The sequence below is a fragment of the Cavia porcellus genome, unplaced genomic scaffold, assembly GCF_034190915.1.
Source record: "Cavia porcellus strain 051 isolate PalLab524CR breed Dunkin Hartley unplaced genomic scaffold, mCavPor4.1 scaffold_32, whole genome shotgun sequence".
Lineage (NCBI taxonomy): Eukaryota > Metazoa > Chordata > Mammalia > Rodentia > Caviidae > Cavia > Cavia porcellus.
Genome location: NW_026947515.1, coordinates 36,204,334 through 36,218,250, shown reverse-complemented (window position 1 = coordinate 36,218,250; position 13,917 = coordinate 36,204,334). Strand labels below are relative to the sequence as shown.

Sequence of the window (13,917 nt, the reverse complement as noted above, 5' to 3'; positions counted from 1 at the left end):
ACGAGTTCGAACATCCAGAGGCATCTAAAGTAAAAATAAAAACCCCCTCTGACGCCCAAGGACCTCCTAGGTAGTACGCTTTCCAAATACTAGTCTGTACACAGACTCGTTAAGTATAGAGTCTATTTGGTAAGAATATGGTATGCGCTTGGCTTTTTTCGTTCAGAGTGGACGTCTTAAACTGCGTAGTAAAAAGGAGATGGATGTGCCATGATTTAATAGCTCGATTGGTGATGGCCACTATTTGTACGTATTGCTTGTTAGATTCAAATCCCAAAATCCTCTTCCAAGTCCGGACATTCAGCTTCCAAAATACACTGAACCAACAGGCTAATGTTCCTCACACCTCTAGGGCCACTCTGATCCAAATGACCCCATGACCGCTCTCTCTCACTTGGCCTCTTACAGTAATTTCTTACAAAGCCCTCTTCATTGCTTTCTGCCTCCCTCTGGTAATGTGTGGTACCTATGGCACAGAGCAGCCAAAAACGTGGCTTTTTCTAACGTAAATCGATTCTTGTTACTCCCACCTTAAGACCTTCTTCAGTGGCTTCCAAATGTGAAGAAAACCAAATCTTACCTCTCTTAGGCCCACTAAAATACACACAATCTAACCCAGATCTACCTCTGACCATAAAACATACCACCACTAGGGCAGGCTCAGTTGACAGGAAGATCCTGCAACTCTAGGTCAACCTGGGCTACGCAGTGAGTTCAAGATCACCCTGCACTCCACAAATTTACTTCCTTATTTACTGAGTTGGTTTTTGTTATTTCCCCTTGAGGGAGTGTCTTACTATTTGTCCTAGGCCAGCCTTGAATTTATGTTGATCCTCCTACTTCAGCCTCCCATGTGCTGGGATTACAGGCATGTGACACCACGCCCAGCTGATGCTGGGCCCTTTTTAATATATTGACCATCTCTGTGTCTAAAATACAAAGTAAAATACAGACTCTGTAAGAGAGTCCTCATCTTCATTATTTTATTCCATCACCAGGACCAATGCTTCCCTACACATAAATAGGCGCTCAGTAAACATTTGTTGAGTTGATTAAATAAATGGCTTTGGATGAAGGAGAATGCCTGTCTTTTGCTGCCATGGTAATTGGTTTTTGTTTGTTTTGTTGCTGATGTTTGTTTTTGCAGTGTCAGAGACTGAACCTAGAATCTTAGCCCTGAGCTACATCTCATCTCTTTTTTAGTTTTTGAGACAGAATCTTGCTAGATTGTCCATCCCAGGCTCAATCTTACAATTAAAAAAAAAAAAAAAACACCTTACACTCCTCCTGCCTCAGCCTCCCAGGGTGCTGGGATCACAGATATAAACCACTACACCTAGCAAGAATGCCTGTCTTTAATATTGATAGGTACTGGCAAAAGCCCTCTAGAAAGATTACATTAATTTATACCTCTGCCAGCTTTAGTATAGTGCTCTGTACCTTATCTACTGTCCCAACACGAACTTTATACTTTTCAATTTGTAATCCAAAAAAAAAATATTTGTAATCCAACTAGTTAAAACTATCTCCTCTTGGGGCTAGGGATTTAGCTCAGTGTCATAAGTGCCTGCCTGGCAAGTGTGAGGTTGTGAGTTCAATTCCTAGTACCACCAAAAAACAAAACAAAACAAAAAAAACTGTCTCCTCTTTTTACCTTCCTTTCCCTGATCCTTGGTGAAATAAAAATCACTATTTTTTTAAAAAAGGGTTAGGGCTATAACTCAGCAGCACAGCACTTGCCTGGTAAGTGCAATGTCATGAGTTTGATTCCCAGTACCAAAATAATAATAATAATAATAATAATAACTTTTCATATAATGTACATTTGTATTTTTTTTGGGGGGGGTACCGGGGATCAAACTCATGATCTCGCACTTGCCAGGCAGGTGCTTATGCCACTAAGCTAAATCCCCAGCCTCTCATTTGTATTTCTTTGTTATTATCTTTGTATGTCCTTTGTCTTTATCTTACTAATTTTTAGGAATTATTTGTAGATATGAGAAATTATTCTCTTGTATGTGTTACCAGGGTTTCTACCAGTTGTCTTTTTTATTATTATCATTATTTTTAAATCTCAGTCTTTTGGAAATTAGGTGTGATTAAGGGTTCAGATTCTGAAGCCAGACTACTGGCTTTGCTTCTTACTAGTTTGCTTCTTACTAGTTGTGTGATTCCACCAATTTCTACCTGTGCCTCCATTTCTTCATCTGTAGAATTAGAATTATCATAAAGGCCTTAACTCCTAAAGTGATGTTAAAGGAATTGATATTGAAAAATGTTTAGAGCAATATTTTACACATTGTAGATACAATAAAATAAAATGTTGGCTATTGTTACTTATAACCCTGGGATTTGATATCTTGGAAGGCCTTCCTTCACACCCAAAATTATTTTATTTTTCTACCTAAAATTTTCTTTTTTGGGTTTTGTGTGTGTGTTTGTTTTTGCTTTTGTTTTGAGACAGGGTCTCACTATGTAGCTCAGGCTAGCCTTGAACTCACTGTGCACTCCAGGCTGGCCTCAAACTCGTGTCAGTTCTCCTGCCCTAGCCTCCTGAGTGCTACTGGTGTGTGCCACCATGCCCTGCCTAAAACTTTCAAAAATGTACTGTATGTATTTAGATCTTTTATTTACTGGATCTCATTTGTTTAATATATGAGATATTCAACCTCTTTCCCCATTAGATAGACAGTTGTCCCAAGCCTATTTAGTGATTATACCGTTCTTTTTCCACTAACTGGACATGCTACCAAGTGGGTCTGTATATGGACTCTGTTCATTGCTCTTTTTAGTTTTATTGTGCTAATAACCCAATTTTAAGTATTGTAACATAATAAATTAAGACCAGTGCCTTCTTGATCAATTAGGTTTTTAGAATTGTCCTGGATATGTTTGAAAGCTGATTCTTCTGATTATGTTTAGAGTCAGAATGATATGGGGGAAATAAATGTAACTCCCAAACTGCCAGATGGCATATACACCAAGTTTACGTCCCCCAAAATCAGAGAATGAATTCTAAGCAACAATGGAGGTTAAGAGTAGGAAATATTTACTGAGAGACAGAGCTCCTGAAAGACAGAAGGCCCGAAAGTGGGCTGCCAATGAGCCCACTCCTCAAAGGAAGTTTTACAATGCAAAATCACAAGGTAGGTCTAATATGGGTTAAAACTATGATCAATCAGTAAGATTGCAAGTAGCTATTTAGGTAATAATGATACAGTAGGTCATCTAGCCAGTGTACATGGAAAGAACAAGGACCTTTTCAGAAGAGATGGGTCAGGAGGTCTGGCCAACCCTGGAGATGTCTGTCTAGACTTTATTGGACCAGGTAACACCAATTATAGAATATTGCTGATCCCCTGGAGACCCATGTAGACCTGGTCATTTTGTCTTTATCTTGAGACCCGTCCTTCAACGGATGCATCTCTAGCTAGTTATAATGTATCTTTATCCTCTGCAGTGACTCCCTTGAAGGCCAACCCCTGTCTGTCTATAACATTTCTACCTAACCTGGCTGTCTACGAAGTGTTCTCCTCCCCATCTTGGTATTTGATGTGGTGTTGAATTTAAAGATAATGTGGGAAAAAATGATATCTTTCTCATGTTGGGTTTTCTCACCCAAGATATTGTGTATCTTTTTCTTCCTGGCCTTCTTGAATATCTTTTTGAAATTGTATTTATATTAGTATCGCCTAATACAGTAGATTTGGCCAAGCATGGTAATTCATGCTCATAATTATTTTCTAAAAAGGGGTGGCTCATCAAGCCACTCCTCTGCTTTAAAAAGCCACTCCTGTTTCCAGGGGTCTGCCTGCAAGAAAGAGCTTCAGTCTCCTGCTTCACCTGGTATACGAAGAAATCCTCGGTAACATGTTCTGGTCCCTCTCAGCCTAATAACCTCGCAGACCCTTCAGAACAGGATGTGCCTTGCCTTCCTTTCTCTTTAGGATGCTTTTTCTCTGCTTCTGTTCATCCTTCATAATCACCGTCCTCGAATTTCCTTTCCTCTACACAGCCTGAACTCCTTCCACCTCCGCGATGGCCTAGTGTTTTTGCTTCCTTTGTCTTCTGAGTCACACCTCCATTACAGCATTCTTGGGCTGTTTATATGTGTCGCCTATATTGGAAGGCAGGGGCCACGGTAATTCATGTGTGTTTGGGCATAGTGAATATATCAGGTAGGATGGATAGATGGACTGATGGATGGATAGAAGAGTGGGGTCTGCTGGGATAGGTGGGTACAGATGAGAAGTCAGAAATTGTAAAAAGAAATGCTGCGAGAATAAAGATAAACACCAGAGGGAGCTAAGATACCACGACAAAACGGGACGTTCTGGGCTGAGCGTGTGAGCGACGCACACTGAAGCAAGCATCACGCAACTGGAACAGCTCACCCACGTGTGCATCCCTCCTCGCCCCCCTTTCCAGACTGTGTTTGAGCTCATTCCACAGCCCCCACCGCCCCCGTTGCCTCCACCGCCACTGAGAAAGCAAACAAAGGGGAGGGGACCCCTGCAGGGCTCTGGATGCCGGGGTGCCAATCCGAAGGCTCTAATCGCCCGCAAGGCGGGCGCCTTCGTTTAAAGAGGCCCAATCAGATTCTTAGGAGTTGCGAGGGGGCGGGGCGATGGGCGGGCAGAGTGCGGCGGAGGGCGGACTCCCCCGGCGAGACCAAGGAAACCGAGGCGGGCGGAGCCAATCACCGCTCTGGTCGGCGGAGAGAGGGCGGGCAGCTCCGGGGCGCGCGCGATCCGGCTGACGCATCTGGCCCGGGTTCTCTAAAACCCGAGGGGAGAGGGAGGAGGAGAAAGAGAGAGGGCGCGCATGCCCAGTGGCGCGGGGAGGAGCAGGCTGCTAGCTGCGGGCCAGAAAGGTGCTTGCGAGCCGCGAACCGGTCGGGCGCGCACGCCATGGGGGAGAAACCCGGGACCAGGTAAGGGAGGTGGGGCCGCGCGGCGGGGCCCGGGCGGCGGCGGCGGCTTGTGGAGGGTGGTAAGCTGGTCCCTGGACAAGGACGAGGAAGCCGGAATCCAGGCTCCGGACCCTTGGGTCCCAAGGGGGCAGCCATCCGGGGCCGCACGCCTAGGTCCTCGAGGATAATGGGGAGGGGTATGAGCCTGAGCCTGGGCCCCTGCAGAAAGGGAGGCCCGAAAGGGATCGCGATCTGGACGTCGGGATTCGCACTGGATGAAGGATTCGGACGACTGGGTTCTCCCGTGCATGCTGCGATGCTAGGGCGGAGGAAAGAGCAGGTGGCTGGCCCCGAAGGGTTGTAGACCGGGAGACTGGATGCTAGAAGGGGATCCTCCCTAGACTAGTGGCCAACCAATGGAAAGCCTCCTGTGCAATACCCTACAGGCATGCAGGCTGCTCCTACCTGTCCCAAGGGCCAAGTGGCTCTTACTTGCAAACTTCAGCCTCATCTTGAGGGGACGGAGTGCATAGCGACCCTCCTGAAATTGGGCCTTATCTGTCTCCTCCGGGGGAAAGGGGGAGGTAGTTTTGTCCACGCACTCCCCGGATGTTTTCTGTGCAATCGAGGTTCCTTCCTTCCACTGAACCCCGAGTTCTCTTTTTTTTTTAACTTTAGCAAAATCCACTTCCTTTTGGGACCCAACCCCCCTCCAAAGGGTCAGGGGTAAGTGAGACTCCCAGGAGAGCAGGAGCAAAGAAAGAAAAGGTTAGGGTTGTATGCTTCAACTCAGAGAGATTCAGCAAACTCATTTACTCTGCAAAACAACAGATCAGCCCTACTACTCCCCACTCCCAAAATACTTAGAATCCAGGTTTCTGAGCATCAGGAGGACCAGTATTGAAGGGAGATGATCAGAGGGAGGTTTGGCATCTGGATTAGGGGTTGAACACCCCAAAGAAAAGGGAAGTCGCTGACTTGAGGGAGGCCCCAGTTTTCCGTTATGTGGTTCAGGGAGGGCAATGGAGTGACCAAAGAGAGACTGCTGACTTGGCATAATTCCCTCCACCCTCATCAAATTCTGGGCCACAGGAAATGGAGAGAATAGCAGGAAGTGCAAAGGGGCATCTGTTTCAGCTTACACACACACACACACACACACACACACACACACACACGCAGAGGGCACCTCCCTAGTCATTCCCATACTCAGCCCTTGGCTGCTCCTCCCTAGGCTGGCAAGAGGTGTCTGGGTTGGGAGCTGAGGCGCAGGTGCCCTGTAGTTGCTCAGAGTTAACCCAGAGCCACAATCCATTTGGCCAACTGATTGTGACTGCTGCAGCCCTCTGCCAGGGCTCCTCAATGGGAGGAAACAGTGGGATAGAGGAAAACCCCAAGTGAGAGGGAGGGGGAGCCTGGACGATGCCATGGCAACCAGCCTCCAAGTTGGGACACAAGGTAGGGTGCCCCCATGTCTGTGTCTACACTCCTTCATTGGTTGAGGACATCTGGGGACCTCCATACCCTTTGCTGTAGACCTCTGGACAGCTTGGCCTTCAAGGAGAAAGGGCCAAGTGAACTTGTTGTAGCAGAAACTTGGATAGTGGGGTTGGAGGAGGGATGGGACACCTGGCAGGATGTCAGTTTCTGGTATCTCGGGACTCTTTCCAGGAACTGCTGGATGGAAAGGAGTAAGATACTGTTTGAAAGGACAGGTCCACAGTGGCCAGGCCATCAGGGTCTCCAGACACTTCCCTAACCGCCCAGCAATGAGTAGAGTCCAGGATTAGATCCTTCCAGCAGGAGGAGTGGGGAGAGGTTAGAAAAACTCCGTCAATCTGACAGATTATGCCATGTACAAAGGTGGACCGTGCAACTGTTTAGTGGTTAGGGACAGAGACTTCAAGCCAAGAACTGCCTTGAGTTCTACCATTTATGCGTTCTCCGTGATCTTAGACCAAATACTTGCCTTCTCCGTGCCTTAGTTTCCTCCCTTGTAAAATAAGGATATTAGGATCTGTTTCGTGGAGTAACTAAGGGTTACTAAGAGTACTGACTGAGATAACACATTGAAATACTTAGGACAGCTGGGCATGGAATAGTCACCCAGTTACCTGTTTACCATCTTCTTCATCGAATGGCTGCCACTGTGCCAGAGGTGCCTGAATGAACAAGACCTCTGAGCTTCAGTCCAAGAAGAAAGACAAATAACACCCTTGGGTGCTGTTATACCACAAAGAAAAGATAAAGAAGATGTGACAGGAACCCAAGAGAACAGGAGGGCCAGAGATCTGGGCTGGGTCTGCACCCTAGGAGTGTTATCTGAGCTGTGCCTTGAGAATGAATAGGCTTTTAAACTGCTAAGTGTGAGGTAGGCACAGCTGGAGGTATAGGGCTGGTCTTTGATAGCACCTATGATGGAAACCATTTGAGGGGCAAAGGCCGAGGCTGTTGGTCTCCCATACACCCCAGGTGGCACTGGAACTGGAGGTCAGAAAGCTGGTTAGGTCTGACCCCAGTCCTGCCACAGCCTGCCCATTTTAAGTTCCCTCTGGGAAGATCCCTGATGGATCTTGGGTCCGCCAGCGGCCATTCCCGTGGAAAGATTCATGAGGGTGACTTAAAGACAAGAGAAGCCTTGGACTTTCTGGAAAGAAGGGGAGAGGGGAGAGCTGGGCAGAGGCTCCAGCCAGAGACCCAGGGTGAGCTCTGCCCTCAGGCTGGGGTGGGTAAGCTCCTGGAGGGGCAGTCCCTACTGAGTGTGAGAGACCTGTGAATGAGCTTTTCCTTTCTGTTTTATTAGGGTCTTCAAGAAATCAAGCCCTAACTGCAAGGTGAGTGGCCTGCACGCTTACCCTTTAGCCCTCCATGGGCCCTACCAAACCCAGCCTGCCCCTAACCATCTCCAACCCCTAGCTCCCCACTTCCTGTGACAGCTAAGCGCTGACTTCCTTCCCTCCTGAAGCCCCTTGCCACAAAGGGTGCTGTCAGCCGGAGCCAGCCACAGGGCTGGGTGGGGCAGGCCTGAGTCCCTCAGACAGACACAAACCCTGTGCCCAGCATATAAACCTCTTAGGATGCAGCTGGGAAAGTTAACAGCCCCTCAGGCCTGGCCTGTTTATCCCAGAGCCCCCTGAGGGACCCAGTGAAGGGAGCAGCTGCTCTCTGATCAGTTCCAACAGGTGAGTCCTCCCTGAGGGGACAGACACACACCCCTACCTGCCTGGGGGACAGAAGTGGGAAGAGAGAGATGCAGGAACCACCTAGAGCTTGGCTGGGTGTCCGGGAAACCCTGCCGCCCACAGCTGACAGCGGGGAAACAGCCCTCCCTGATGGCCCAGCTGGGGAGAGGTTCGGCCCCTTCCAGGGCTCTGACCCTTGTCATTGTCCTCCCCAATGTCCTCCATGACCCCGTGACTTCCTCAGCTCACCGTGTACCTGGGCAAGCGGGACTTTGTAGATCACCTGGACAAAGTGGATCCTGTAGGTAAGTGTGCCCAGAAATGGAAGCTCATCCCCCAAGAAGCAACAGGCCTGAGTGTGGTACACACCAGTAATCCTGGCAATCGTGACACCCAGGTAGGAGGATCACAGTGTTCAGCCCAGCTGGACCATGTAGTGAGACTCTGTCTCGTAAAAAAAGAAATAAAAAAAAAGCTGGGGATATAGTTTAGTATGAAGGCCCTGGGTCTGATCTCCTGGACCTCAAAAATAGAGGAAAAGAGGGATCTGGGCCCAGGCAGAGGAAACAGGCCTGTACATCTCTTACCTAGATGGAGTGGTGCTTGTGGATCCTGACTACTTGAAGGACCGGAAAGGTACTGACCCCAAGTTCCAGGCCCTTAGGGAAGATGGGAGGAGTAGAGTCAACGGGCTGGCACTAGAGGAGCACCCCGAAGAGATGAGGGGATGAGGTGGAAGCCCGGAGTAGGATTCAGGAGAAGTTGGCGGCTGAAGGAGCTGCGGCTGCCTAGTACTGGAGGCGATGAGGAAGGGGTGCTCCTGACTCCTCCGCCTCGCCCTCCCTTCCAGTGTTTGTAACCCTCACCTGCGCCTTTCGCTACGGCCGTGAAGACCTGGATGTGCTGGGCTTGTCCTTCCGCAAAGACCTGTTCATCGCCACCTACCAGGCCTTCCCCCCTGTGCCCAACCCGCCCCGGCCTCTCACCCGCCTCCAGGACCGGCTGCTGAGGAAGCTGGGCCAGCATGCCCACCCCTTTTTTTTCACAGTGAGGATGCCCCCGACCTTCTGCAGGGGAAGGGTCTGGGACCTGCAGGGGGCGGGGGGCACCCGGTACAGGCCGATCGGGAACCTGCGTTCAGGAAGCCCCGGCTCAGCCTCCTCCCTGGGGCCCTTTCGTCTTCCTCTCTACCCCTCAGGTGCCCTTTCTTAAGCTTCTCGAGTTGGGAGGAAGGCTGGAGGTTTCTAGGAGGACTGAAACCTCCCTTTTCCTTTGCCACAGATACCCCAGAATTTGCCCTGTTCTGTCACACTGCAGCCAGGACCGGAGGACACGGGGAAGGTACTAGAGGGGGGCTTCAAGGGTGGTGTGTGGGCAGAATAGGTCCCTGCCCTAAGAACTGAGGGTAACTGCAGGAGCGGGCTGAGAACAGGGAAATGTCTGTGTGTAACGCCCCCCCACCTGGCACCCACACCTACGGCCGTGGGATGCATGGTGGCCACTGCACGTGTGACACTGCCTCCTGCTCTCTTGTCCCACATGCACCTGGGCACGGGGCTGCCCAATGCAACCATTAATAAGCTTCTGCCAGCTGCCAGCTGCCAGCTGCAGAGAGGCAGCGGGGGAGACAGTCCCTTTGTCCATTACACCACTATGGGGCAAGATTTCCTGAACGGGAAGAGGAAAGTGAGGGGAAGGAAGAGGGGGTGGAGGTGATGGCGGAAGCCCTCGCTAAGACGTGGCCTTTCCTCCCCTTCTCGAGGCCTGCGGGGTAGACTTTGAGATTCGAGCTTTCTGTGCCAAATCACTAGAAGAGAAAAGCCACAAAAGGTGAGGGGGGCAGCCCCCTGCTGGCTTTTTGGAGGCCCAGGCCCCTGTGGGAGGTGGGAGCTGGGCTCTGGGTGTTGGGGACTGACCCTGCCCTGCAACCCCGCCCCAGGAACTCTGTGAGACTGGTGATCCGAAAGGTGCAGTTTGCCCCAGAGAAACCTGGCCCCCAGCCCTCAGCAGAAACCACACGCCACTTCCTCATGTCTGACCGGTTGCTGCACCTTGAGGCCTCCCTGGACAAGGAGGTGAGCCGAGAGGATGACAGAGGTGCCCTCCAAGGCAGGCCAGACCTGGGGGTGTGGAAGCCACAGACAGCTGATGTTTTCAGGGCTGCCTCCGCTGGACGTGGAGTTGCTGTGGGCTTGGCTGCAGGGATGGGGTGGGGGGCAGAGCCACGCGTCTGGCAGGGAGCTAGTAAAGATACATAATTCACATGGTGACCCTCCCTTTGAAAGCTGTATTACCATGGGGAGCCCCTCAGTGTCAACGTCCATGTCACCAACAACTCCTCCAAGACCGTGAAGAAGATCAGAGTCTCTGGTAGGAGGTGGGGGTGGAAGGGGCTCTTGGGGGAGGGAGGTCCTGCGCAAGTGGCTTCCGCTGCGGTGACAGCCCAGGTCACGTCCCAGCATGGGAGACCTCCCAGAATGCAGGGCATCCAGGCTGCCGCAGCGGGGTGCACCAGCCCTAGTGTTTACTGCAGGGAGCGCTGCGCCAAGGTGGGAGGTGCAGGGGTACGGGGAGGATGGGACAGAGCCAAGAGGGATGGGCTTGTACTGTGGTGGAGTGTGGCGAGGTGATAGTCTGCACTCCATCCAGCGCTGCTCGGCCCTGCCCCACAGTGAGACAATATGCAGACATCTGCCTCTTCAGCACGGCCCAGTACAAGTGTCCAGTGGCCCAGCTCGAACAAGAGTAAGTATCGACACGGGCCTGGACCCCCATATGAGGAGCTCAGAATAGGCCCCGGAAAGTAAGAAGTAGCAGCCAGAGTCAGCCGCGCCATCTCACCAAGACAGCATTCCTGCTCCTGCAGGCGGCTCCAAGCACTTGATTTTCTTGAGCAGCTTGAACCTGTCCCCCTGTAACTTGTGCCCAAAACAGCAGCAAGGGGCGAGGTAGTGTTTGGGGATGGCAGGCTGCCCTGTCACCCAGTCGGCCCCTCCAAGAGTGTGTCCCTTGGTCCCCGTCTCCCAGTGACCAGGTGTCGCCCAGTTCCACGTTCTGTAAAGTGTACACCATCACCCCACTGCTCAGCGACAACCGGGAGAAGCGCGGCCTTGCTCTGGACGGGAAACTCAAACACGAGGACACCAACCTGGCTTCCAGCACCATGTGAGGGCAGGGCTGGGGACCCGGGGGGGAGACAGACTTCTGTTGAGGGCCAACCGTGTGCCAGCTTCTGTCCTAGGTGCCAGAGAGGTATTAGTGAACAAAAGAGGCCTCCCAAGAACCCTCACTCTCTAGGGGAGGAAGAGAGCAGGTGATCATGAAAGGCTAAATATTTGGCGACTACGGGAGAGATGTTAAGGAGGAAAAGCCACCCGAGACCAGCCTGCGGATTTTCAGATGGAGCTGTCAGGGAACCAGAGGGAGAGGCAGTGTAAATAGGGAGGGAAAGGGTTTCATCAGAACAGTGAGGTGCCACTGTGCCCTTGGGCAGGAGCAGCCCCAGCGGTGAGAGTCACGAAGGGCTGGCCCTTGTCTCGGCTGGTGCCAGGGCACTTGGCACACACTGCCACCACACGCACAGTAAGCTGGAACCGCAGGAGAGTGGGAGGAGGTAAGGAGAGCAACACACGCAGGGCTGTCAGTCAGGCGAGCTGCTCAGGCAGGTTCTGCCTACTGGACACCCTGATGTGGTTCACGGCCATGGCTGCTCAGCTGATGCCGCTGGAGCCGAAGGCTGGTGTGAGTTTGGAGCTCTACCCTGTACCCTGACGAGAACCCTGGGCAGGCTAGGTGACCGCCGGGCGGGGCGATGGACCCTGACCCAGCTCCCCTCAATCTCCGACTGCAGCGTGAAAGAGGGGGCCAACAAGGAGGTGCTAGGAATCCTGGTGTCCTACAGGGTCAAGGTGAAGCTGGTGGTGTCCCGAGGCGGGTGAGTGCTGTGGGCGCTTGGTGGGGGTCCAGGGGTTCTCGGGCTCTGCCTCATCACCGCTGTGCTCTTCACGGGGCCTCTCCCCTCCCCAGGGATGTCTCCGTGGAGCTGCCTTTTGTTCTGATGCATCCCAAGCCCCATGACCACATCCCCCTTCCCAGACCGCAGACAGGTAAGCACCGAAACCCCAAGCCCCTGCAGGGAGGGCCTGGGGAAGACGCTCCTCCTAGCACCCACCCTCCCTTCCCTCTCCTCCCACAGCCGCTCCAGAAACGGATGTCCCTGTGGATACCAACCTCATTGAGTTTGACACCAAGTAAGGAACCCATTCCCTCCCCTTCCTGCTTTGACCCTCTAGATTCCCATGACATTCAAATCTGCTCTCATACCTCCTGGTTCTGTTTTGTTTTCTTTTCGGCACGGAGGGTAATGTATCCAACCGGACGACTTAGCTTATGAGGCTATCACTGCTCCTTCTTTGTCCCTGGGCAGGGTGAGGTGCTCTGGGCAGTCGGAAGGGACAGAAACCCTCACATCATCCCTTCTTTCCACCTTCAAGCTATGCCACAGATGACGACATTGTGTTCGAAGACTTTGCCCGGCTTCGGCTGAAGGGGATGAAGGACGATGACTACGATGACCATTTCTGCTAGAAAGCAGGGCTGGAGACGGAGAGGACGTGCTTGGGGAGTAGGGGCAGGACCGAGGTCCCCACGTTGTCGGGGGAAGGCCGGCTCCCCAGCCTCTTCCTTCCCCGCCGCCTGGCAGCCACCCCTTCACTCCGCTTCCTCCTCCCCCACCAGCGAGACGCGCACTGGACCCTCTGCTTGTTGGAAGTGGGCATTAACCTCGACTACAGCTGAGCCTGCCCGGCCCTCGGGGTAGCGAGCTGTGTTCATTCAGTCTTTTGGAAGGAGACACTGAAAATGAGCCGTGATGACAGGGAACGGGGGAGAAATCGCCACAGTCAGCCTCCCGCCGAGACACTCCTTAGCCTCGCGTCCTTGAGAGGACACCCTGTGGGGGCAAAGCCATTTCTTTCTGAGCATAAAGAAGAAAATAAACCTTTTTAATAGGCATGTGTGCGTGTTTCCTCGGTAGCATGGACAACGCTTTTCTGCACCCACAAGGCACATGACACACAGGTTATCATCATCGCCTTTTTTAAATTGAATTTAATTTTTTGTGTGTGGTGCCAATGATTGAACCTAGGGCTTTGTGTGCACAAGGCGAGAACTCTCCCGCATCCCCGCCCACTCACACAGGCCATCAGTAACTGTTTACTAAATGACTAGTGTGCCCGTGTTCCAGGGTAAACACCCAAACTTGATTCCATCAGTCCACATCAGTGGTACAGCTTGGTAAAGCCATAAAGCAAACTTAGTCATTTACAAGAAAAATAATAACTGACTTCTCTGCAGTCTAGATGCTCCGGGGAGCTGGTAAGCCATGCTCTTTCCTGTTGTGGCTGGTAAGACACGACCACATTGTAACATGTTGTGACCAGATGGGGTTTATTCCACTGTGCTCGATGGTTGCTTGAGCAGCCCGCTTCTGGCTCAGTGGGACCGCATCTGCATGCCTCGCCAGCCAGAGGCCACACGAGGGACGTCGTCACGGTGTCAGGACTTCCTTCCTAACACAAGCTGCGGCTCCCGGTAGCAACACCTCAGGTCCTACCCACGAGTGCGTCTCAGTGCTGCTCTGGGAACACGCATCAGGAAGGCCCAGCCCGTGCCGGGGCATCGAGCACTCAGACGCTCCTCCCCTCCGCCACCCACGGCTACTCCGGCAGCTTCCCTTCACCTTTAAGCCTCCTTTACCCACTCTTTTTCCCTCCATTCGTCCTTGATTTGAGTTCTTACTATGTACTAGATGTAGGACAGGGA

General features: G+C 51.9%; 1 protein-coding gene across 3 annotated transcripts; it reads left to right on the top strand.

The window, feature by feature from the left end:
- Window positions 1-4,739: 4,739 nt before the first annotated feature.
- On the top strand, window positions 4,740-13,107 carry Arrb2 (arrestin beta 2). Of its 3 annotated transcripts, XM_013148771.3 has the most exons (15): window positions 4,746-4,933; window positions 7,716-7,746; window positions 8,339-8,399; window positions 8,686-8,730; window positions 8,945-9,141; window positions 9,376-9,435; window positions 9,857-9,924; window positions 10,034-10,169; window positions 10,380-10,464; window positions 10,767-10,839; window positions 11,122-11,259; window positions 11,945-12,028; window positions 12,121-12,200; window positions 12,290-12,344; window positions 12,588-13,107. In XM_013148771.3, the coding sequence occupies exons 1-15, from the start codon at window positions 4,911-4,913 to the stop codon at window positions 12,679-12,681; spliced, it is 1,230 nt and encodes a 409-aa protein (XP_013004225.2). In that variant the 5' UTR covers window positions 4,746-4,910; the 3' UTR covers window positions 12,682-13,107. The 3 variants fall into 3 exon arrangements, with proteins under 3 accessions (XP_063098743.1, XP_013004225.2, XP_063098744.1); XM_063242673.1 differs by lacking the exons at window positions 11,945-12,028; window positions 12,121-12,200; window positions 12,290-12,344; window positions 12,588-13,107 and adding an exon at window positions 11,588-11,938 and having other exon boundaries at window positions 4,740-4,933; XM_063242674.1 differs by lacking the exons at window positions 4,746-4,933; window positions 7,716-7,746; window positions 8,339-8,399; window positions 8,686-8,730; window positions 9,857-9,924.
- Window positions 13,108-13,917: the final 810 nt, after the last annotated feature.

Bases quoted from the DNA above. Each gene is read 5' to 3' on its own strand.
- Arrb2 (XM_013148771.3), top strand. From the start codon at position 4,911: ATGGGGGAGAAACCCGGGACCAG. The intron at 4,934-7,715 runs GTAAGGGAGGTG...CTGTTTTATTAG, and splicing joins GGGGAGAAACCCGGGACCAG to GGTCTTCAAGAAATCAAGCC. The intron at 12,029-12,120 runs GTGAGTGCTGTG...TCCCCTCCCCAG, and splicing joins CTGGTGGTGTCCCGAGGCGG to GGATGTCTCCGTGGAGCTGC.